Below are 24,010 nucleotides of genomic sequence, written 5' to 3' on the forward strand. Positions count from 1 at the left end.
TTTCGGCGCACTGTGTGCAGTCATTGTAATTGTTCAACTTTTTGAAACTTATTATCACTGGAATAAGGACATTTCCCGCACACTTACACGACTGCACCGTGACCCTTCATTCCGAAAGTCCGCCTGTTTCACTTTCAAAGACGAAGGTGCAGGTGGAAGATATAAAAAAAAAAAAACAATGCCACTAACATGTGCAGAAGTTCCTTGTTGGTAACGTTCTTAGTCCAAGTGTAACTCCGAAATTATTGTAATGTTGCAGTACGCAGCTTATTATTGTAGCATCAAAGCGCTGTTTTCCACTTTCGTCTTGTTTAGGCACACTTCTAATAATCTCTCTGCATATCAGATTCATCTGGCCCATCACACCATGAAGCCAATGAAAGCTATGCTGCTTATCTGCCAGGTCTTTTTTTTAGTATTCGTTTTAGCGGGCCGACTCATAGCGTATCACTGAAAAATATGGCGATTGCCGGAGCGAAGGCACGTACATCGTGGATGACAGTCTTGATGGTATAACACACAGTTTGCCTCTTGTCCCAAGCGGGGAATCGGGACATTTTTCTCGCGCGAAATCGGGACATTTTTCTCGCGCGAAATCGGGAGCTTTTTCTCGCACGAAATTGGGAGATTTTTCTCGCGCGAAAAAGCACTATCCGGATCCGGTATTACCCTGTTCCGGCCGAATACCTTGGCGAATTATCCGTTATCCGGCTTCGGCCGGATACAAAAAATCGATATCCGGATCCGGTGACGCGGAAAATCCATTTCGGCCCAACTCTAAATTTTACTATGTTGGGTTAGTTTCAAACAATTATTTGAAAAGTCCCAAACACAACACGCAATCAAACGGCAAGTATCGACTTGCAAATTACTGCCTACCTATTGGGATTTGAACCTGGGACCTACAGTTTACGAACCTAACACCCTTTCTACTGAGCCGTTGGCGCTTGAACCTTTCATGGGCGAATTTACACTACACAGCTCATTGACTTACGCAGTACCCTCCCGCCATTTGTGAAGGTGATTGTGTGAGGCCTCATGCGTTTAGATTTTTTGAACTGGAAAAAATGAATTCGGAGCAAAAAAGAAGTACGCATGATACTGTCGCCTTATTATTAATGTTTGTCTTTTTTTTCCATTCTATATTAATTTTTAATCTTTTTAAAGATAATTTAGTACAATGCAACTTTTTCAAAATTTTCTTTCTTCATTTTTTCTTAAAGAATCACTCTAAACTTAAACAAGAAAAAACAATATTAAAGAAAATAATTTAAACTTTTCGAAAATGTTGGGACGTAAAAACTATTTATTTTTGATCGACTGAGATTGTTACATTTTTTTAAATATTAATAGTTTTGATTCCTTACTTTAAAAAATATGCTTCCTTAATAATGTTTTGTACACAGTTTGCTCGATTTAATGCGCGTCTCGGCCGTGAGTTCAGGGAACTTTTTTTTCGGTTTGGGCTCACAGTATTCTTAATAACTGATAAAGCCAATTAAAACAAAAATTGAATAAATCATATAATTTGAATGTAATGAGTTTATACTAAGGTGTTAAAACCGATCATTTAGCTTTATTCAACATATAATCTTTCTTTCTACTCTATCCACATTCCACCTCCTGACATTAAAGCTATCTAAGAAGCATATTTTTGTTTACATACTTGTGTATTATATCACCCTTATTACTAATACTTCTTTATAAAAAGCAGAAATTTAACTTTAAACACTATCCTTTCTTTTCAACTCAGCTATAGCCTACTACAATAATTTTCCGATTGGTACTTATATGGATGTACTCATAAACAATACGGATTGATTTGATGAACCCCAAAAATTCCTTTATTGTACTATTCAGCGCATGTGACAAGCGTTCATCATTTCTTGGGATTTAAAGGATCTGATGATAGCTGCATTTCCGTTTTTAACCTCTTTTAACATGATAAGTTAAAGTATCTACTTTAAGGAAGTGTAATTGCAAAAAATCATTTTTTCTACACACTTGACAGGCCAAGGAAAAAGGAAATGTAGACCACAAAGGCAACATTGCCTGTGGGGCGATTTTTAGGTATCTAGTTGGATGTATAAATCAAATTGTGAGAATTTTTTTTTTTCAACGATTCCGACGATTAACTCTCTCTAGCATCCTAATAAGCAAGTTTTGAGAGGGGTTTATCTCTTTTTTTGATAATACTGGGTGGAACGTTGCATAATGAATTCCATGCCCTAAACAAAGGCGATTTTAATTTTTTAGTTTTAATACTGATGCTCTGTTTGCTCTGGCATCAGTAACTCAAATTTTAGATCTTGTGGATTAAGGTGCCTTTTTCCGTGGACAGTCACAATTTATTCATGAAACATGTTTAATCCTCGATTACCTCTATATTTCACTCAGCTTATATTTTACTCCTAGTTCTAACCTACTCAAAAATGACTTACATTCCTCCCTATGAGAACCCTTTCATTTGAAAATAAAAATAAAAACCTTGAATGCCTAGTACCATTCTATTTAAAACCTTGCAAATATCGTCCTCCTCTTCTGTTATTATTTCTGTTCTTATTTATTTAATTTTTTGTTGACGCCAAGCATATGAGTGACTTCTGAAAGGACATATGCAATTAGTCTCTCCCTAAGTAACAATTTTATTTGGTTGACACAAATAATGGGCATCTTTATTCTTTAACTTCCAAACCCATGATTTTAACAGTCTCATAGCAGTCTCAAAATTCTAGCCTGATACCCGACGTCGACCGACCCCCGCTGTCAAACCACCTGGTCGAGTTACGCTCGCAGTGCTCCTCCGCCGCGACCGGGGATTCCTGGTTTCCGTCTCTCCGGAAACCATGCTCGCCGTAAACTGCATGAATGTACATCAGCTCACGGCGTACCCGTGCCATCCCCGCAACACCACCGATGTCAAACTTCGAGAATTTTCCACTGACACCAGTGTTCGAAACTCACCTTTGAGTTTTAGGAGCCATGTGGCACATCAAGCCCGATTTTTAGGCGCCATTGAAGATTTTTAGGGGCCAAATTGACTGTTAGCCTATATATTACGGCGCATTTAGTGAAAAGTTAGACGCAACATGTTTTTGTAACAGAAACAGTAAGTAACTGTAACTTGGGGAAAACAAAAGCACTAAGAATGAAATAGTGAAGAATAGGAAAAGCAAACTTTCACTTGTAGTGCTGAAAATTCTGAGTTTTTTCAGTTCAAATAGATTTGTTTTTCTTTCTTTATGTGACTTACTGTGAAAATCCAGATTTTTGAGGGGCAATTTTTAGGGGCCACATTGGCGCAGAGCCTTCATTTTTTAGGCGCCATGGCCGATTTTTTAGGCGCATTTGGCGCGTTGGCGCCTGTGAGTTTCGAACACTGACTGACATGCAGCTGAATTCGGCAGCCAAACGGACCTTATCTTGTGAGTCTCTGGTGCCATCAAAACCGGACCTATACTGGGAGTGCAATACGATGATGTCTAGAAAATAAACTCTCTCGAGAGAGCCTGCAGCTACTGTAAGTCTGCGAACGGGCTCCCTCGAAGGGTAGACTCAATGGGTAGAGACGTATTTCGGAGTGTCAGACTCACGCCAAAAATAGACTCCAACAGAATATAGCCTTCATATAGCCTATATATTCTGTGTAAGTGGGTGCGCACCCAGATTCTCCGACGTGAGATAGCTCTAACCATCGATTTTACCCGCAAAACCGACCCCCAATCCCTGTTCCAATCACAATATCTTAATCCTTGCATTTCTGCGCCCTTTCTCCTAAGAAGAACCGTATTTTTTGTTCACTACGATTTTGAAAAATAAGCTCATTTTTTCCTCTATACAATATGTTGGCTAAAGCAGAGGCTGACGACATCTAGCAGCTATTGTATGCATTATCCCCTCAGGAGGCGTCACCATCCTGTTTCCTAATTTTAAGGAAACTCGTTTCTTACTGTCGTCTTGAAAGAAGGCAACGGCATATGACCCATCAGATCCGTTTTCCCGAAAGAGACTCACCCCGTTTACTAATTTTAAGGAACCTGGTTTCATCTCTCGATGCAACAGGTTTACTTTCATCAAGAAAGCTGTTGGCTGACACGAAGGGAACAGCGTCTCGCTAATTGCATCGTTCCCCTCGGAGGGCTGTCACCCTGTTTCATAATTTTAAGAAACAGGTTCATTCCAATACGCATTTGCTTATTTTAAAAAAACCTTTGTTTCATTTAAGAAAAAAGGATTTCCCTGTTCCGAGAGAATCCGGATGGCTATCATCAAGAAAACCGGTGCTTTCTCCCAAGTCGGACCAATTGTGGAATTAGTTTAAAATCTAAATATATGCGTTTACTTAAATTAAGGAAGCGTTTTTTCTCAGTGTGTAGTGTATCTTTTCTGGTGTTATCTCTTTACAGGCAGTCCTTTAGAAGTAAGTGTAACAGATCCAGCAGTCGGGAGACATGTGTGTGCCAGTGGTGTAGGATTATATCAATGTCGAGCGAACCGTGTTAGTAATTTCACAATAGAGACTGCAGGAAGGCCTTCTGTAGAATTCGATGTAGTAATAACTGGACCTCAAGGAGCAGCAGTGCCCGTTCGCTGCTATCAACAAAAAGATGGAAATTTATTGGCAGAGTTCACAGCAACAAACACCGGTAATTACCAAAGCTCACAGTCTTGTTTCAGCAGTGTTGAATAAGGTGTCTATTTATGTTTATCTTTAATTGGAGAATGCAAACTTTTGGTCCAAAAATCTTATGGATCCTTAAAGGCACCAAAAATTTAAGATGGTGGCCAAATTATCAAACCTATCTAAAATTTTGTATTTTTTTAGTAGAGCCAAGATGGCTATTCAAGGGTTTAATGGGTCCCAAGTATCCACTTTTAAAGTACAAAATGTTATTAAAATCTTCGTCGAGGAGAGCTAGGAGTCTGCTTCCAAACTTTTTTACTTGATGACTCCCAGTATGACCGCCCCCGCCATTAAGTCAGAGTCAGATTCATTAAGATTTAAGTAAAACGAACGTGAAGGCATCTTTTTTGTTTGCAAGATTAAAAAAAGGGGTCCTTTATCTCACTGGGTTCTCATCTTTCATCTGAGTGCCTTTAGTCTGCCTTTTCCTCATTTGCTCAACATTTAAATCAGGCATTTCACAGTTTGCATGACTATTAGTACTGCACTACGTCTGTGCGTAATCAGTGTAATAAAGTTCTTTTAGTGGCAATTCTAGGGGTCTGGATGACAGACCTGTTTTGGGCCTCCTTCCTTCCCCCAACAATCTCAACATGGACCCTGCCGAAACAGGACTCAGAATAAATTACTCTTTTTTTTGTATTTGTTCCGCAGCTCAGAACAAAGAACGATCATTTTTTGCAGCATCTGAACGGGTGATTTATGCGATATTAAATTTTCAATGCCCAAGGAGGAGAGTATGTTTTCCTAAAGAAAATATTTTCGTGAAGACTATGGTGTACTATACTGTTACATTTTTCATTGACAAGATTTTGGTCATGGACCAAGAGAATAAATAAGGACCCCCAACTCCCTATTTAAACCTGTGTTAAAAATCGTCACCGTGTGACTGCAGCAAACTTGGCAGAGGGTACAGTGAACTAACGCCACAGTGTTCCACGATCGTACCTCTATAGTAGGTAGTATTCCATGCAATATTCGTTGTAAATTTTATGATTCATTTACTTAGATAATTTAATACATTTTACTTTAGCAAACTAATGAACTAACGGACCAAGAGAATAAGTAAGGATCCCCAACTCCCAAACCAAGCCTGTGGTAAATTCCGTTACCGCGTGACCGCAGCGAACCTGGCAGAGGGTGTGGTGAACTAGAGTACCTGTATAGCTATGTAGGTACTCTATGGTGAACCAACGCCACAGTGGTCCACGATCTTACCTCTACTGTAGGTAGCATCGGGCCAACCAAGAGCCCTGGCTGTTAAGCCCCCCCTACCGAGGCGTCGGTTTGAATCCTGGTACACAGGGGGAGGTCTGCGCCCACAGGATACAATCCTGCGGCCTCCACGGGTTTGGACTCTGTGTGGCCCCGAGTGAAGGAGGGTTGGCTCGGGGTAGGGGTGAGGATCGCTGAAGATCCTTCCCTCTGCCGGTGGTATTAGGCCAAATTCGCTGAAGGCCAGGGACAATGTCCCAACGTCGGAAGACGTTGAATTACTTTGGACACCCGTAAAGGGAGTTCCATGCTAACGGTTTAGGCAGCCTAAACTAGCCAGGCGTAAGGATAACGCCGACCGCCCGCAACAGGGAGCCTTCAGCAAACTGTTAAAGCTAAGCAGAGCAAATCATATAAATCAACTAACTCCCCAGGCTCCGGCCGGAGATGAACGCCCACCGAGCGCATCGGTACCGGTCTGGGGCAAGCCCAATCCCAGGTTGGCATGCTGAGGACGTGGGAGCGAACCCGGTTCCGCTAACCTTTTGTAACGAGGGGTAGACCCCCCGTGCCGGGTAAAGATGGCCCAGCGTCGCCCAGGCACAGGCACGTTAAACGCCACTCTTGTTGTTATAGTAGGTAGCAATGTTAGCGTACCAAAAACAAATAGAAACCACAGTTTCCCAAAAGGATTATCAACAGATGGCCCGAAATTATATTAGATATCAGACGGATTCTTGAAGATCAGGGCCGAATTAATCCTCGGATCGTTTCAATAAGTACTATAAAAGAAATTAAGATCAATGGAGTCCCCAAAGGAACTCATAATATACAAATGAGTATTATACTTATATCATATTTAACTGAAAAAATTATCTTAATTTACTTCTAAATTCTTTTTTAAAACTGTCTTTATTAGGTTACTCCAGTAAATTAATTTAAATGTGATCCACTTCATTTTTAAAAAAATATGTGTTGACTTGATTTTATGAGTTTAAACAAATTTTAAATATTATTTTTAAATTTGTACGCAATGTTGTGGGGCTGTGACGTTACGACTAAATGAGTCCATAGTAGTACTTCATGCAATGTTTGTTGTAAATCTATGATTTATTTATTTAAATAATTTAATACATTTTACTTTAGCAAACTAATGAAACACCATAGATACATATCTTCTGCAGAGGTCAATGCAAAAGACTTTGATTTGAAGTATCTTATCAAGACACGAGCAAGTTTGATGATTCAGTCAACCTCTGACGCAGAATCGAATGAATTTGCTAATAATCAAATTTTAGGTAATGCTCAAAGTCAAGTATCGCTGCTTTTGTGACACTCAGTTAATTTATTTTGTCAGTACAACGCTACCTCTCTCTAAAAAGATTTCTCTCTAACAAAGAAACGCCTTTGGCTAAAAGTAAAATCCTGCTGCACACTACATACACACTTCCTTTTGCTTTCTCAACAGCAGTTGCTGCTAAATAAAAAGGTTAGAAAAGACACTTCACATTATTACCAGTTTATGTACTCGAAGACTTATAAAGATTGAAATAAAAATGGGAAACTTTTCACCCTAAACTCTTCAGAACCTCAGGACGACCACGAGGATCTAGAAACTTCCATGAGCCCTGAGTGGAATGATAAGCCTGAATAGGTGGTACATGGAACCATGGAACAGGAACAGGAGAACCCAATCGTTGGCTTAGTGCACTAGACCCTCTGCCAGGCACCGCTATAGTGTCACCGCTAACTGAAGTTGGGAGTCCTTGTCTGTTCTCTTGGTCCATGTTTTGGTTATGTATAAAATTTTTGCTTCTCGACAGGGACGTTCACTGAACCGGTCCAGGACCTGAATTTCGCAGAATTTCCTTGACCATAAACTTGGACTGGATCTAGAGGAAGGGGCCTGTTGCAAACTTTAGCTTGAGCAAAAATTAGAGTTTTTTTCCATAGAAAATGGCTCAAAAATCACAATGAACGCATTGGCAAAGTTTGGAATGCACTCTTAATTTCACAATGTGCACAAGAAATTAACATTTCTGTGAACTTCCCGTTGCAAAAACGATACTACAGTACAGGTGAACATTCCGTTAGAGGAGTCGTTCTATTCAACCCTTACGCACTAGGATGCTACATTGCTATGTAATATTCAACATGGTCAACGTTTCCGCGCGCTAATCGAGGGGAGCACCAGGTTAATCAAGGTGAATTTTCATCAATGCCAGGAAAATGTGAATGTAAACACGCCGGTTGCTAATAGGTGGTTAGAATCTCGTCCTATCACATGTGTTTTCGGGGATTGGTGTTCGCCATGTTGAATATTCCTTCAGCATCGCAGTGTGCAGGGGTTGGATGGAACGTCTCCTTTAACGAAATCTTATTCTGTGTCGTAGTATCGTTTTGGAGAAACGAAGTCTCAAAAAATCCCGAATTTCTCATGCAGATTGTGAAGTTAGGAGTGTATTTCCGACTTTGCATATCAATATGGTTCTTGAGACAGTTCCTTATCGGAAACAATTCTTATTTTTGCATTAACAGAAGTTCGTAACAGGCTCCTGGCTCATTTCCTGGACCCAAACCTGAACCCCATCATCAATTTGTGCTCGGAACCTGTATCTGTACTCCAAAATTTTCAGGCAAGGTGCAGAAGTCTGGTTGACTCTCTACGAATGTGTATTGGTATGAATTTATAGCCTCCTCAAAGTAGGGGGTGTTAGCTAAAATTTGAAGCTGTCAGTAAAGGGACTCTGTTTCATCACATCAAGGTACAGGGATTTAGGCACCTCCTTGAAAGACTGTCACTTGAACTCTAAATTAGTCCTTGGGTAGACACATGCACTTGAACTATTTGCTTAAAACAAATTCTTTTATTAATTGAGAAAAGTAACTTTTAGTCTTTTTATTATTTTTTCTGTTGCAGGAGTGTACAAAATTGATGTTTTGCAAGGTTCAAGGCCTGTGCGAGGCTCACCATATTTGTGTCAAGTGTATGATGCATCAAAGGTGAAGGTAGAAAAGGATACTGATAATAATGTCTCTGTAAATGACACAATTTCATTCAAAGGTAAGTCCCTTTGTTTAACGCAGACAGGCAAGTGTAGTTAATTTACAAAAAGGTAATGGTTTACTACAAGAAAAACGAGCTGATTTATTTATGTCAAAATTAAAAAGTTGCTTCATTCACCGGTCAGCATGAATGTATAATTTCCTTGGATGTTTTGAGAAAGAACCCTCTAATCTTCAGGACTACTTTTTGATATCTCGCCAATTTGTGAAATAATTTTAGTAGCTCACTTAATTTTATTGACAACTCACTAAAAATATCGTCAAAATAAAATGGCATGTTAAAATTTTGTCTTTAAAAATATTGTAGTCAAATTTTTTTACTGTCAATTCTCAATGGCCTTTTCAGGGTCTTAGCGGAGAAAGCCCCAGAAATTTCCTCTCTCCTCAAAATTTTTGGATGATCTCTGTACATCGATACACTATAAAAAAAGGTGCATTACACAAGAAAAAGTATATAAAGAAAGTTTTTCCATGATTTCCATGTCATATTATGGTAAAATCCAGAATTTCTCAGTCCGTGGCCAATAAGGGACCAGCATTATGTCCAAACCATTTTTCTTCCCGGTGCACTACAGCAATCTTGCACATTAAGCTTCATATGAAGAATCAGTTGAACCTGTTTTCCTTCTTAATGCTCAGTGTTATTGTCGAGTGTGCAGCCCACCTTTCTCATTCCCTCAATCTGCCTATTTCAGTGCTGCGGAAGAATGCAGGATTCTCAGAATTAGACGTCTCTGTTCACGATCCAGCAGGCCAAAATTTACCTCTTAAAATGAAAAGTTTGGCTCATGATGTAGATGTCATTGAACTTCAACCATCTATACCCGGAGACTATACCTTCCGTATTACATATGGAGGAGATCCAATACCAGGTATATATTTCCTTCCATGCTGAAGTTAGGTTAATACTACCGCATTCCTCGAATTCTTGCTGAAAATCCTAAAATTTGCCCTGAAAATCCTAAAATTCTCACCGAAAATCGAAAAATTCTTAATGAAATTTCTAAAATTCTCGCTACCAACTGCCAAATTATTGCTACAAATGTGTTTTCTTTTCATCTCTTAATTTAAACGAAAGTATGAGGAATTTACAGATTTTCGGTACAGTTTGGAACCTCTTTCTCAGATAAATAAAAATTAAGATCATGAATTCACCTTTTCTTGTAAAGATAAATAAAATATGAAAGTGGAAACTTGTTGATAAACAAATTTTATCCTCTACAGGAGGGTTTGGTAGCTTTTAAAAATCCCCGAAAAAAGAGGGGGGAAAAGGGTATTAATCATGCAGTCGTGTACAGGACTGAGTATTCAAATATTGAGGTGATTAGGGGCAAATTTGAAGAAAATGGTTGTCAGTGCAAATGGTTTGCTACGAAATGAAACGCAAATGTACGATTAGTCGACGACGAAAACTGGAGTTTTACGGAATATCCCGCGTCCCACCCACTAGAATGATCAGCGGCTCCAAACACGATCAAGATCATTCTTTTGCAAATTTTCCAGCTACAGTGCAAATTACGCAGAAATTCGTGAATTCGTGGCACCAAATGGCGAAATTCGCAAAATTCTCGATCACTTATTTGAAATCAATGGAAACCCATGATGCAACAACAACTTTTTGAAAATTTGCGCCAACAAATTTCTAGGGTCTCTATTCATTGTGCACTCGCTGTTTAAGTGAAATATTTTATCAAGCTCCCTCTATCAAACAGTGCGAAAGGTTTCCTACAACTCTTATACTTTTTTTTCTGTGATTAGATTCCCCGATGACCTTCAACGTCATTGAATCCGGTGTCACAAGAGCGTGGGGTAATGGACTGTCAAAAGCATTGCTCAACAATAGTACAAAATTCACAATCTCATGCTGTAGGCCTGTCACAGCTGAGCAACCAGTTGTTTCTATCTCTGGTCCTGACCACAGTCTTGTGAATACGAATGTCGTGTCAAGCGGAGAAGCAGAGTTTGAGGTGACTTACATTCCAACTCAGGTTGGTGTCTATGAGATTCATATCAGCTGGAAGAGCAAAGCAATCTTAGGTAAGTTGTAGAGGTTTTGTTGGATTAAAAGAGAATTTTCCGGTGGTCATTGTTTTCTTACTCAATACAAATCAAAGTAGAAACTGAGGACATGACAGAGGTGCAACATTAGACACAAAATTAATTCACACTAAATAATACACACTACTCAATATATTAATAATTGAATATTTATTATCATTTTTCTATTCCTATGTGGTATGAAAGTCCGAAAATGCCCATAATAACTTCGGGAAAATTGTCTGGTGCTCAGGCCACCGCCATTTTGAATTTTTTAAAATTGAAACAACCCACAATTAGTTTTTTTAAAATACGTCCTCAACAGTTAATCCTACGAAGAAAAAAAAGAAAAAAAAAATCCAGCAAAAACAACATAGAACCTTGTTCCGAAATCACCCTCTTTTCTTTCCTAGCTAAATTTTTTGGTAGTGAATTTAACGTTTTCATCAAAAATTTGCTAATGAAAGGCGCATTTCTGCTGATTTCTGAAGAAACTTTGGTTCATATCTCCAGCCACGATTATCTGAGAAAAAAACTGTTAAGCTCCTTGAAAAGAGTGTAAAATTTACTTTTAGCAAAACATATGTTAAAAGTTTGAAAGCTTGGCTTAATCCTGAAACAGCTGTTTATTAGCTCCGCCCTTAAAATATGCTTTTGTCTACCATTTTCCTTAAATTAAAGAAAAAAAAAGAGAAAAAAACCCTGAAAACTTGACCCGAATTGTGTAACAAGGTGGCAAAACAGTGTTGGGTCCATACTATTTTGCGCCAACCTAACACCAACTTAACGTCCTGCAATATCCAAGACTACATCAAAGTACAAAACTTGTACTGCAACTGCAGGACCGTGGCGTTAACTTTTAGGCATGGATGTTGTCAGAGCCCCTAACCCCCCCCCCCCTCCCGCCCTCCGAGAGAAGGTTACAGGGGGGCCTCTCCAGAACATTTTGAATTTCAAGATATTATTTTTTTCTCTTTTTCGTTTTCCCCCCTCCTTTTTCCTTTACACTTTTCGGCGCCCCCCTCTCATCAGCGCTTGGAGCAACCGCTCCGCTCGCTCACGTGACGCCTGGGCCCTGACTGCAAGACGGCAAGTTTTGTACTGCTACTCATTAGAGCTCAAAATATTTGAGCTTTTTGGTTTTGTTTTCCTCGCAAAATAATGTGGACCTAGCACTCTTTTGTCACCTTGTTACACAGTTCGGGTCCAGTTTTTAGGGGTTTTTTCTCTTTTTTCTTGATTGTAAGGAAAATAGTAGACAAAATCCTATTTCAAGGGCGGAACTAATAAACTGCTGTTTCACAGGATTAAGCCAAGCTTTGAAACTTTTAACATATGTTTCGCTAAAAGTAAATTTTACACTCTTTTCAAAGAGCTTAACAGTTTTTTTTCGCAGATAATCGTGGCTGGAGATATGAACCAAGGTTTCTTCAGAAATCAGCAAAAATGCGCCTTTATTTAGCCAATTTTTGATGAAAACGTTAATTTTATTACCAAAGAATTTAGCCAGGAAAGAAAAAAGGGTGATTTCGGAACGAGGTTCTATGTTGTTTTTGCGGTTTTTTTTTCTTCTATTTTTTCGTAAGATTAACCATTGAGGAGGCATTTTAAAAGAACTGATCGTGGGTTGTTTCAATTTTAAAAAATTCAAAATGGCGGCGCCCTGAGCACCAGACAATTTTCCCGAAGTTATCATGGGCATTTTCGGACTTTCATATCACCTTGGAATCGGAAAATGATAATAAATATTCTGAACGCATTGAATGCATTAGCCAGTTTTCCAATATAAAGCATCCCAAGTCTATGAAAACATTGAGGCTTTGTGCACTAGTATCATGATACACCGAGAAAAGACACATCACTTTCAGAGGAGGTAAGCTGCTAGCAAAATTTCAGTAGAAAGTGGAAACGCAGCTTCATATTCGCGACAGATTGAGATCCCCGACATACATCATCGTATGGAGGGAAAGCATGATTTTCTGGTGAAAAGTTGCTGAATCTGATTAAAGAGAAATAGTATCTAGGGCGCACTACAATGGGATATCATCAATCATTCATGAACAATTACTTGAAAAGATCACTAGATCAGGGCCGCTGGGAAGAAATAACAGGTTGTGATCTGAATACTTACTGTGACAACTAAATTTATCAAGGGTGTGGGAGTCACAAAAGGATTATATAGAAATGGATCCAGTTATCTTCGGATATGATAAAATAGAAACACACATCAATTAATCTATTTTATTCTTATTATTTAAATATTTAAAGCCATAATAGCCGAAACATAACCTAAAATTTGGTTTCTGGAGTCGACGCTCACCATCCATCGCGCGGTTCTACGAATTTCTTTTTACAAATTCAAATTTTTTGAAGATTTGACAGACCCTCCTTCTTTTGATTAATTCTCCTTTCGACGCCTGTGTCAGTCTGCAAAAGTACCAAAAGTTCCATCTCTAGAGTCTACAGATTTAAATTTTACCTAGTTTAATGGGTTTTATGCTACCATTACTTCCACAGCTGTGATCGCAGGTCGACCTTGGAAACGCTTGAAAATGACCTATTTACCTTTATTTCTTCTTTATGTCTCATTTATTTCAAATTTGCAAAAATATGTATGGGGATCATAAACAGTAGTTTCAAAATATCTATAGTTTTGTAGGGTTTTTTTCTACGGTTATAGCTGTAGGTCAATTGAGAAACACACTACAGTTTTCTCGGGGCCGAGCGTTTCGCGGGCCACAGAATCTGCTCAACAATTCCATCATCGTCATGTTTGGGGGTCCAAAATTTATCGTTAAAGTGTAATAACTTTTTTAATTTTTAACTAAATTTAAAAAGCGAGGGCATTACGAGTAGAGCTGACTATACTCTACCCAAATACTAAGTATGGGGTTTTTGGGGTTTACTCTACGACTTAATTAGCAGGAAAACTAAATGTACTGCAAACCGTGCAGGCCAGCTCGATTGAGTTTTTCCGTGTATATAGGCAGCAGCCATCCGTCTAACTTTTTTTTTTTTTTTGGTCGTCAACTTTTTAGGGGGAGTTATTTAGGATTGGGCCGGGGTGGCCACCGCCACCGAGAATTTTTTTTTCTTTTATTTAGTTTTTTTTTTCATTTATCACCCAAGTTGTTACAAAATTAAAATTTAAAAATCTTATCATCTAATAGCTGTGATGTATAATCTGAATTAAATAACTTTAATCCTAGGTATTGTTAATGTCATTAGGTCTCTCTCATCTTGGGTGGTATTTCCCTCAGACCCGTACCCTTACGGTGCTTCAAGAAGAAAGAAAAAAAAGTTTGAAATATCCGTGGGCGGTGTTCGGTGCTGTTTAATTTAAAAAAAAAAAAAAAAAAAAAAATTTCCAGGATTTCGGTGAATCTCATTCATTTCAATCAGCACTGCCCGTCAATTTAATGCTAAGAGTATGACTTCAAAATTGCTTACAACACTCAATGCTCAGCTGAAAAATTATCCGCAACTTTTTCAAAATGTTGCTCCCGCCTTTCCCTGTCCTTTTACCCTTATACACAGACCAAAATCCTGCTCAAGAAGAGTAGTTTTTTGAGAAAAATTAAGTGGCATTAAAAAGAGGAGGGGGAAGGAGCTGTCAGTCTTTAATGGCTTTTGGATTTCTTCAGCTGAACATAAAGTGTCAAAAGCATTCTCAAATAAAACGAGAATCATAAGAATCTAGCAGTTTTAGGGGATCCGTGACCTCCTTCAAAATGTTCCATATGAAGAGTTGTGATTTTAAGAGGAACCAACTTACTGATTACCTTGAACTCACAGTTTTTTTCAAGAAGTGTTTCCAAATTAAACTGATGATTTCTCGGATACTTGGCTATATTACTCTGTTTGAAACTTTGAACTGTCACAGCTCACTCAAAAATTGAGCTATTGACTCAAATTTTTACAATAATTCTCATTTTCCATTGTCTTTCGAACAACACTTCACGAAATGGGAGCTGCCTTTTGAAAAAAGAATTTGGGGGCCCAAACCCCTCATATAAGCCCCCCATTTTATTAATGTATATTTAAAAGTAGCTTCTATTGATCCAAATGTACCCAACATTTTAAATCTCTATGTGAAATCGTTCAAGAGGGTGGGGGGAGGGGGATCAATTTACACTACATTGTTTCAGAAAAATTTTTGTCCTAAAAATATTATCCACCCTTCCATAGCCTTGAAAAAAACTATAAAAAATTTCTTTTGGACCTATCTTTGGATGGAATCTTTTATCGTCTAATTTTAAAGTGCTCCTCTTTTTATGTATGTGGTTTTCCTTTTTTTCAGGATCTCCATTTCATTGTAATGTTGTTTGCTTGGATAAAGTTAAGGTAATTGGAGAACCATCCTCACTAAACAGATTACCACTAGTCATCAGTACCCCCACTAGGATCACTTTCGATATCTCACAAGCTGGCCCAGGTTAGTTCCTTGAGATATGCTTTATCTCCAAGATACAAGGTGGCAGAGGTGGCCTCATGAATATTCTAGGCACCCTTTGTTAACATTCCCTCAAATGAGATAGGTGGATCCAGAGATCCTGAATCACTCATAGCACTGAAATAGGTACTACAAACACAATAATACTGAAAACTCAAAGAAACAGGAACCAGCTTGTTTTGGTGCCAAGAGCGAGGTACAGTCCAAGCGGTGAGAGGCCAGTATCACTGATTCTTCTGGGCTATTTCACCATGGCTTTAGTGTGCATCATTCTGTAGCATTGAAGTATCAAAATCTAAACCTATTCAACTCGCAAGATATTTTTGAGTAACACCATTTTCAAATTATTAACCTTGCATTACTCTAATAACACATGATGTCAACAAGTCATACAGGGTTATTCAAAAGTTACGCACCACTGGCCATAACTTTAGTTCTAATTATGATATCGATTTGCGGTTTGTGGCGTCCTTCCTCATATCGAGGGGGAAACTTTTTGAGGTACTTTTCAGTTTTTCACCCCCCCCCAGGGGGAGGGGGGGCGGGGGGGCTACTCAAAAATTTCAAATGGCAACCCCCATCATGTGATACATCGTTAGAAAGAGCATGAAAAAAGAAAATTTTTGGCGCAAACCGGAAGTCGATCTGACCCCCCTGTCAAAAGTTAGGGGGGTCCAAAGGTTACTTAGGGGGTCTGTACCTTCATTTTTTAGAGTAGCTTCGGCGGCTCTTGGACATACCGTTTCTCTTTTCAAAGAGTCCTCGAATACTCCAAGTCTGATACCGAAGTCTTCATAGTGCCCCCGGGCCACCACAGCCCCCCCGTAGAGGGGGGGGATGGGCCTGTTACAATGAAACATGGCATTAAAATGCGAAAAGTCACAGAAGAGCTTCAAACTTAGCATCAAATCCGAGTGGAACTTCTTGCCAATGTTAACGCAAAGGCAGCCTGCGACTTTAAAGTGAGTTTTCAAAACTCTTAGCCCCTTGCCCCCCCCTCATTTTTGGTTGCAGAGCGGATAAAAACCGGGAAATTCACTACAAATAATGCCCGAAACTAATGTCCAACTTGAGGAGGACCCTTGAAACGTTGCGATCAGTCGGAGCATTGAAATACAAGGACTGCCACCCCCTTAAAGTACGGAAACATCCAAAACACCCCCGCTGCCCCCCTCATTTTTCGTTGCGGAGCGGGTAAAAACCGGGAAAATCGCCAGAAATGATGCCCGAAACCACTGTAGAACTTGACAAGAACCCTTGAAACGTTGCGCTCAGTCGGAGAACTGCAACACAGGAACTGCCGCCCACTTTAAGGACGGAAACATCCATAAAACCCCCGCTGCTCCCCTCTTTTTTCGTTGCAGAGCTGGTAAGAACCGGGGCATCATTTCTGGCGAATTTCCCGGTTCTTCCGGGGGGGGGGGGGTTTCCGGGGGGGCAAGGGGCTAAGAGTTTTGAAAACTCACTTTAAAGTCGCAGGCTGCGTTTGCGTTAACATTGGCAAGAAGTTCCACTCGGATTTGATGCTAAGTTTGAAGCTCTTCTGTGACTTTTCGCATTTTAATGCAATGTTTCATTGTAACAGGCCCATCCCCCCCTCTACGGGGGGGCTGTGGTGGCCCGGGGGCACTATGAAGACTTCGGTATCAGACTTGGAGTATTCGAGGACTCTTTGAAAAGAGAAACGGTATGTCCAAGAGCCGCCGAAGCTACTCTAAAAAATGAAGGTACGGACCCCCTAAGTAACCTTTGGACCCCCCTAACTTTTGACAGGGGGGTCAGATCGACTTCCGGTTTGCGCCAAAAATTTTCTTTTTTCATGCTCTTTCTAACGATGAATCACATGATGGGGGTTGCCATTTGAAATTTTTGAGTTGCCCCCCGCCCCCCCTCCCCCTGGGGGGGTGAAAAACTGAAAAGTACCTCACAAAGTTTCCCCCTCGATATGAGGAAGGACGCCACAAACCGCAAATCGATATCATAATTAAAACTAAAGTTATGGCCAGTGGTGCGTAACTTTTGAATAACCCTGTATAATCATATAAAGTCTTATAATATTGCCACATTTTCATTTTGGTTGTATAATTACATGTATAAAAGTTATCAAAAATTGACTTTTTTTATTTTATCACTCAATTTTTGGTTACGCGGCCAAATTTTTTTTTCATAGTAGAGAAAAATCCCAATATTATCGCTTTTATAATCATAGAATCTAATATTGCTAATAACAATAGATCATTCATATTAAGTTATAATTTTTACTTTTTGAAATCATTGCTGCTAGTCAGCATTGCTCTAATGATTGGATGTTTTGGGTGCCAGCCATTTTTCAGTGGGGACTGAAAGCTTTTTTTACAGCCTTGCATTCATACTTCTTTGCCAAAAATGGTAATATAAAGTCATATTAAAGTGTCATTTCTTTGTTTTTTTATTGCTGTATCCACCCTGTAACTCAGGTATGAGAAACAATAATTAAAAACTCTAAACTTGCAGTAGGTGGATTTCATGCACAGCTTTAAATCCGGAAATGACAATCGTTTCCATCCATCTTGTAAAAATAATTTTCAAAATCTACAGGGTCGCCCAGACCTACCGTACCAGGCCTTTTTTTTGGTTAATTTGGGTCGTACGAAGTCCAGGATCGCGGGGACGAATAGGGAATCGACCCCAAGAAATCCGAATTTCATGGTCCCAGAGCCCCCTGGCGGCCCTTGGGGGGTAAAAGGGGGGTCCGTACTTCAAAAGTCAGGGTTAAGGTCAAAATTTTGAAATTATTTCATCGAAATCAGAACGCACGGAAAGTTTTAGCTTAAATCGACACCAAGAAATCCAAAATCGGCCCATCCGTGTCCAAAATACCGACCCCTAAAGGTGGGGGACAGAGCCCCCTTTCAAAAAAATTCTAGTTCGTTAAATTGACGGGGAGACTCGGAAAAAATGTGTAATTATGGGTAATTGACCCGAAGGAATCAAAATTGAAGGGTCCTGTTGTCCTCAGAGACTTTTCTGATGGGGCACAGGGGGACTCTGAACTTTCAAATTTAACCGGTGTGGAGGTTACCCCTGTGCCCCATCAGAAAAGTCTCTGAGGACAACAGGACCCTTCAATTTTGATTCCTTGGGGTCAATTACCCATGAATGCACATTGTTTCCGAGTCTCCACGTCAATTTAACGAACTTGAATTTTTTTGAAAGGGGGCTCTGTCCCCCACCTTTAGGGGTCGGTATTTTGGACACAGATTGGCCAATTTTGGATTTCTTGATGTCGATTTACGCTAAAACTTTCCGTGCGTTCTGATTCCGATGAAATAATTTCTAAATTTTAACATTAACCCTGACTTTTGAAGTACGGACCCCCCTTTTACCCCCCAAGGGCCGCCAGGGGGCTCTGGGACCATGAAATTCGGATTTCTTGGGGTCGATTCCCTATTCGTCCCTGCGATCCTGGACTTCGTGCGACCCAAATAAACCGAAAAAAGGCCTGGTATGGTAGGTCTGGGCCACCCTGTATTTGCTTTCCCTATAGTTCACAATATTGTTTTAAGTTATGAAGAAGGTGAATAATCTTCTTGACAAATGCTCTAAATTTTAACACATGTTACCTGGTTTGTAGCCTTGCTTCTCTATACAAAAAGGTGAAACGTTGTTTCGGTCCTCTTGAAAAATATGCACCTTAGAGGTATTTGGTGTTACCTTCTGATCGTACAGATTAGTATTTTCCTATCCAGCAGATGCTAGAAGTACTAAACTGTTGCCCATGAGTTTTTTCTTAAAATTTTCAATGGTAGATATAACTGTTCTGCCTTATGCTATCCAAGTTATATTCTTATCTATTCTCAACCAAAATCTATTTTGCAGGTGAACTAAGTGGCTCATGTGAAGGTCCCTCTGGCTCAGTTGTTCCCATTAGTATTGAGAGGTTAACCTCTGACACAGTTCAGGCACTCTTGATACCTCGTAACGCTGGGCCTCACACTCTGTCCCTATACTATGGAGATTTTCCTCTTCCTGGTTCACCTTATCATGCGAATGCAGAAGGAAGTGGTGGAGGAGTAAGGGTCATTTTGACTGGCAAAGGTCTAACTGGTGCACTATGTAATTCAGTGGCAGAATTCACCATCGATGGATCGCAAGCTGGACCTGGTCTGTATTTTGTAACAGCATGAGTATAATTTAATTATGTTGTTTTTATGGCCCACCAGACAATTTGCGAATTTAAACATTCTGATTCATGTTTCCTTCATGAAAGGGCTTTGCACAAAATGGGCCAAAATTCGCCCGTTTTTGGCCCCTCGAAATCGGGGTCCGTGTGAGGTCATTTTTCATCTTTAGGATGACCCTTTGTACATACTAAAATTTCAGATTGAGTATACGAACCGTTTTCGAGATACAGGGGCTCAAAGTCCCCGATTTTATTTCATTTCTGCAGGTATTTTAATGTCCAATTCCTACTATAAAATGTTTTCTGATTTAGATATCGAAGCGAGGTTTGCGGTAGTTGATTCAACTACATCTGGTGGATTTTTCTACATCTTTCACAAACCTTCACTTGATTTTTCCGCGGGGGGGGGGGGGCTTTTTTTATAAAGGGTGTGCACAAGGTATGGGTATTTGTCAATACCTCAAGAACGGTTGTAGATATTGACTTGCGGTTTGGAGGAAACTTACTTTAATTAAAGTAGGTACATTTTTGGTGAGTGGTCATGACCCCCCTCCCCCCCCCCCGGGGGGATGGGGATAGGGGGTAACTTCGAAGCTCGAATGGGATCGCATGATACCACGTCAGAAAAAACATACAAAAAGACAATTATCGCGTCAACTGCAGGTTGCCATCCATCATTGTCACCAGGCATTTGAGGCGCCTCATGAGGTTATGCCGTACAGCATCGACTCGTAGCTTCAGCATTAATGCCGTATGCCCAGGTAGCGGCCGTGCGGGCATGCGGCGCTGCGCTTTATGCGCGCAACCTGCCGGCGCCGACTTCGGGCATTGAAGCCCGATGCCGGCGTGCCGACCGAGCCAGCATTAAGCGCTGATGCTGAGGTTTGATGCTGGCTCAGGGACCAACACGGCACGGTTCGTTTGAACCAAAGTTAAATGAAAAGTCGATGCACTCATGATTTCTCTTCAGAACCTTGAAGTATGATGTAAATACATTACTTTAAGACCAAAATGAAAATATTCTGTCGAGCTCTCGGAAAATAAGGCCGATTTAAAGGTTTTTAGCCCTGAATCGGCTGAAAATTGCTGAATTACGGAGCAAATATCCAATAATTATGGCTGCACTCTTTGCTTTTTGAAGTTAAGGGGGCATCGAGGGTAGGAAAAGGCCTTTTTCTTCCTTCACCCCCCCCCGCCCATCGCTCCCCCCCGCCCCCTTCCATAAAAAACCATTTACACCTATGCATATGCATGCGCTCAAATTGATATGAATGTCTTGCTAGTTTGAGTCGGTGGTTTCGACCCAAAGTAGAATACCGATGACCAAACTCGAAAATTGCACAATCGCTTATTGCAACGTTGCAGATTTCCTTCTATTATTTTTTACGGCCGAGAATTTTGCAGAATTTCAAGGAAAACTTCATTCGTTTTTTTTTTTACAATGACATAAAATTCGGTGGAAGTAATTCTCTCAAATCTTTCCTATCGTTCGTCTATAAATAAAGAAAGTAGAAAAATGTACGAGCAGAAACTCTGAAACGTCGCAATAAAGATGCGTTTAATATTTGAGTTTACCTTTCAATATTCTTTAAAATGTATTAAAAATACAGCAGGATTAATTGGAATATTTGAAGAAAAAATAGTCTTTTTCACGAAAATAGAGGGTTAGTTATATTGAAAGCATTTGAATACAACATATGGCAAAGCAACAACCATGTTAGAATGGCAGAAAAGCAATTTAGCAATTAAGCATAAAATCTACTGTGAATGGAAGCATATAAGAAAACGATGAATACAGGACGACAAAGCAGCATAAATCATATAAAAATCGCATAAAATCATTTAAGGATGTAATTATAAAAATAATTAAGCATACTAGTATAATTTTAAGTAAAGATGATTATACCCACAAGATTACAAATGCAGTGAATTGTACTCGCAAACTGCGCGTAGCAATTGAGTTAAGTAGTTAGGGTTCGTTTCTGCTACTTTGTATTTCAGCCATGTGGCTTTAAAATCTTGATGGACAGTCTCAGGGGCTTGCTCGCTATAAAAGCCGAGACCTTGTTGTTTCTTTTCACAGTATTCAAATGCTTTCAATATAATAAACCCTCTATTATCGTGAAAAAGACTATTTTTTCTTCAAATATGTGCTGTATTTTTAATACATTTCAAAGAATATTGAAAGGTAAACTCAAATATTAAACGCATCTTTATTGCGACGTTTCAGAGTTTCTGCTCGTACATTTTTCTACTTTCTTTATTTATAGACGAACGATAGGAAAGATTTGAGAGAATTACTTCCACCGAATTTTATGTCATTGTAAAAAAAAAACGAATGAAGTTTTCCTTGAAATTCTGCAAAATTCTCGGCCGTAAAAAATAATAGAAGGAAATCTGCAACGTTGCAATAAGCGATTGTGCAATTTTCGAGTTTGGTCATCGGTATTCTACTTTGGGTCCAAACCACCGACTCAAACTAGCAAGACATTCATATCAATTTGAGTGCATGCATATGCATAGGTGTAAATGGTTTTTTATGGAAGGGGGCGGGGGGAGCGATGGGCGGGGGGGGGGTGAAGGAAGAAAAAGGCCTTTTCCTACCCTCGATGCCCCCGCAACTTCAAAAAACAAAGAGTGCAGCCATAATTATTGGATATTTGCTCCGTAATCAGCAATTTTCAGCCGATTCAGGGCTAAAAACCTTTAAATCGGCCTTATTTTCCGAGAGCTCGACAGAATATTTTCATTTTGGTCTTAAAGTAATGTATTTACATCATACTTCAAGGTTCTGAAGAGAAATCATGAGTGCATCGACTTTTCATTTAACTTTGGTTCAAACGAACCGTGACGGGCTTCAACTCTTGAGGCTGGACCCTCGGCTTGCGGCCCGATACGGCCTCAATTTTCGGACCCGCCACCCTGCTTAATTACCGACGGGGCTGTCCCAGAAGACCGCGACCCTCGGACGTGGCGATGGATTCGCGGAACACCCTTTTGTCTTGGCGGCGGCCCACGCCTCGCCGAGAAGTTCTAAGAAGTGGACGCCGAGGAAGGGTTGAAAACACAGCCCAGTGCAATTAGCCGACCGGCAGCCGGGTCCGGGGCGCTGGCGTCCGACGTGTCTGCTAATTGAAGCCGCCCAAATTTTGATGCTGGACTCAGCATCAAAATTGATGAAGCATCAAAAAGTCAGCCGGGTGTCGGCTTCACCAGGTTAAGCCGCCTCAACGGCAAATGCGCTTCCCCGGCACACTGTTCGACGCGGCATGAAAGTCCGCGCCGGGCCTCCGCCATGCGCACCGATGCCGCTCCGTTTATGATGCTCACTCAAACCTCAGCTCTAAATCCCTGATTGTCGCGAAATGGCGACTGGATTAAGTTCAAAATGGCGGAAAATTGATATCTTGATCGTTTAGCGGCCGATTCGGGTGAAATTTCTTGAATTGAAGTTGGTACATGTTTGGTGAGGCATCATGACCCCCCCCCCCCCCCCCCAGGGAGCTGAATGGTAGGTTCAACTTCTTGAAACAATCGAGATGACCGCCATTTGAAAGGCTGTCAATTTAAAAACAGTGTAATATATTTACATTCTGATGTCAGATTTGTACCATTCCTGAAAAAAAAAAACCCCCGGTTACTGAATTTCATCGAAATCGGCTGCTTAACAACCAAGATATCAATTTTCCGCCATTTTGTGACGGTGATAGATGGCAACCTGCAGTTGACGCGAATAATTGATTTTTTGTATGTTTTTTCCAACGTGGTATCACGCGATCCCATTTGGGCTTCGAAAGTTAACTCCCATCCCCATCCTCCCGGGGGGTCATGACCTCTCACCAAAAATGTACCTTCTTTAATTAAAGGAAGTTTCGTCTAAACCGCAAGTCAATATCTGCAGCCGTTCTCGAGGTATTAACAAATACCCATACCTTGTGCACACCCTTAATGAAAAAAGCCCCCCCCCCCCCCCTGCGGAAAATCAAGTGAAGGTTTGTGAAAGATGTAGAAAAATCCACCAGATGTAGTTGAATCAACTACCGCAAACCTCGCTTCGATATCTAAATCAGAAAACATTTTATAGTAGGAATTGGACATTAAAATACCTGCAGAAATGAAATAAAATCGGGGACTTTGAGCCCCTGTATCTCGAAAACGGTTCGTATACTCAATCTGAAATTTTAGTATGTACAAAGGGTCATCCTAAAGATGAAAAATGACCTCACACGGACCACGATTTCGAGGGGCCAAAAACGGGCGAATTTTGGCCCATTTTGTGCAAAGCCCTTTCATGAAGGAAACATGAATCAGAATGTTTAAATCCTAACTAAGATATCAACATTTCAGTTTACATTAGTTACAGGAAATCTGAATGTCTTGTTCAAAGGAAACA

General features: G+C 40.1%; 2 protein-coding genes across 5 annotated transcripts in view; both read left to right on the plus strand.

Moving 5' to 3' along the window:
- The window catches only part of jbug (filamin-type immunoglobulin domains fbug), a 272,164-nt gene that overhangs the window by 213,149 nt on the left and 35,005 nt on the right, over nt 1–24,010 (plus strand). For all 4 annotated transcript variants that reach the window (XM_072300607.1, XM_072300594.1, XM_072300598.1 and 1 more), the window contains 6 exons: nt 4,407–4,646; nt 8,820–8,963; nt 9,661–9,837; nt 10,724–11,002; nt 15,303–15,437; nt 19,314–19,598. In XM_072300607.1, coding sequence (XP_072156708.1) covers nt 4,407–4,646; nt 8,820–8,963; nt 9,661–9,837; nt 10,724–11,002; nt 15,303–15,437; nt 19,314–19,598 — 1,260 coding nt within the window. The remainder of the gene's footprint in view (nt 1–4,406; nt 4,647–8,819; nt 8,964–9,660; nt 9,838–10,723; nt 11,003–15,302; nt 15,438–19,313; nt 19,599–24,010) is intronic.
- LOC109042783 (GTP-binding protein Di-Ras2) overlaps nt 1–24,010 on the plus strand; it is a 504,879-nt gene that overhangs the window by 178,510 nt on the left and 302,359 nt on the right. The gene's annotated exons all lie outside the window — the stretch shown is intronic.

The sequence above is a fragment of the Bemisia tabaci genome, chromosome 1, assembly GCF_918797505.1.
Source record: "Bemisia tabaci chromosome 1, PGI_BMITA_v3".
In the NCBI taxonomy this organism is placed as follows: Eukaryota; Metazoa; Arthropoda; class Insecta; order Hemiptera; family Aleyrodidae; genus Bemisia; species Bemisia tabaci.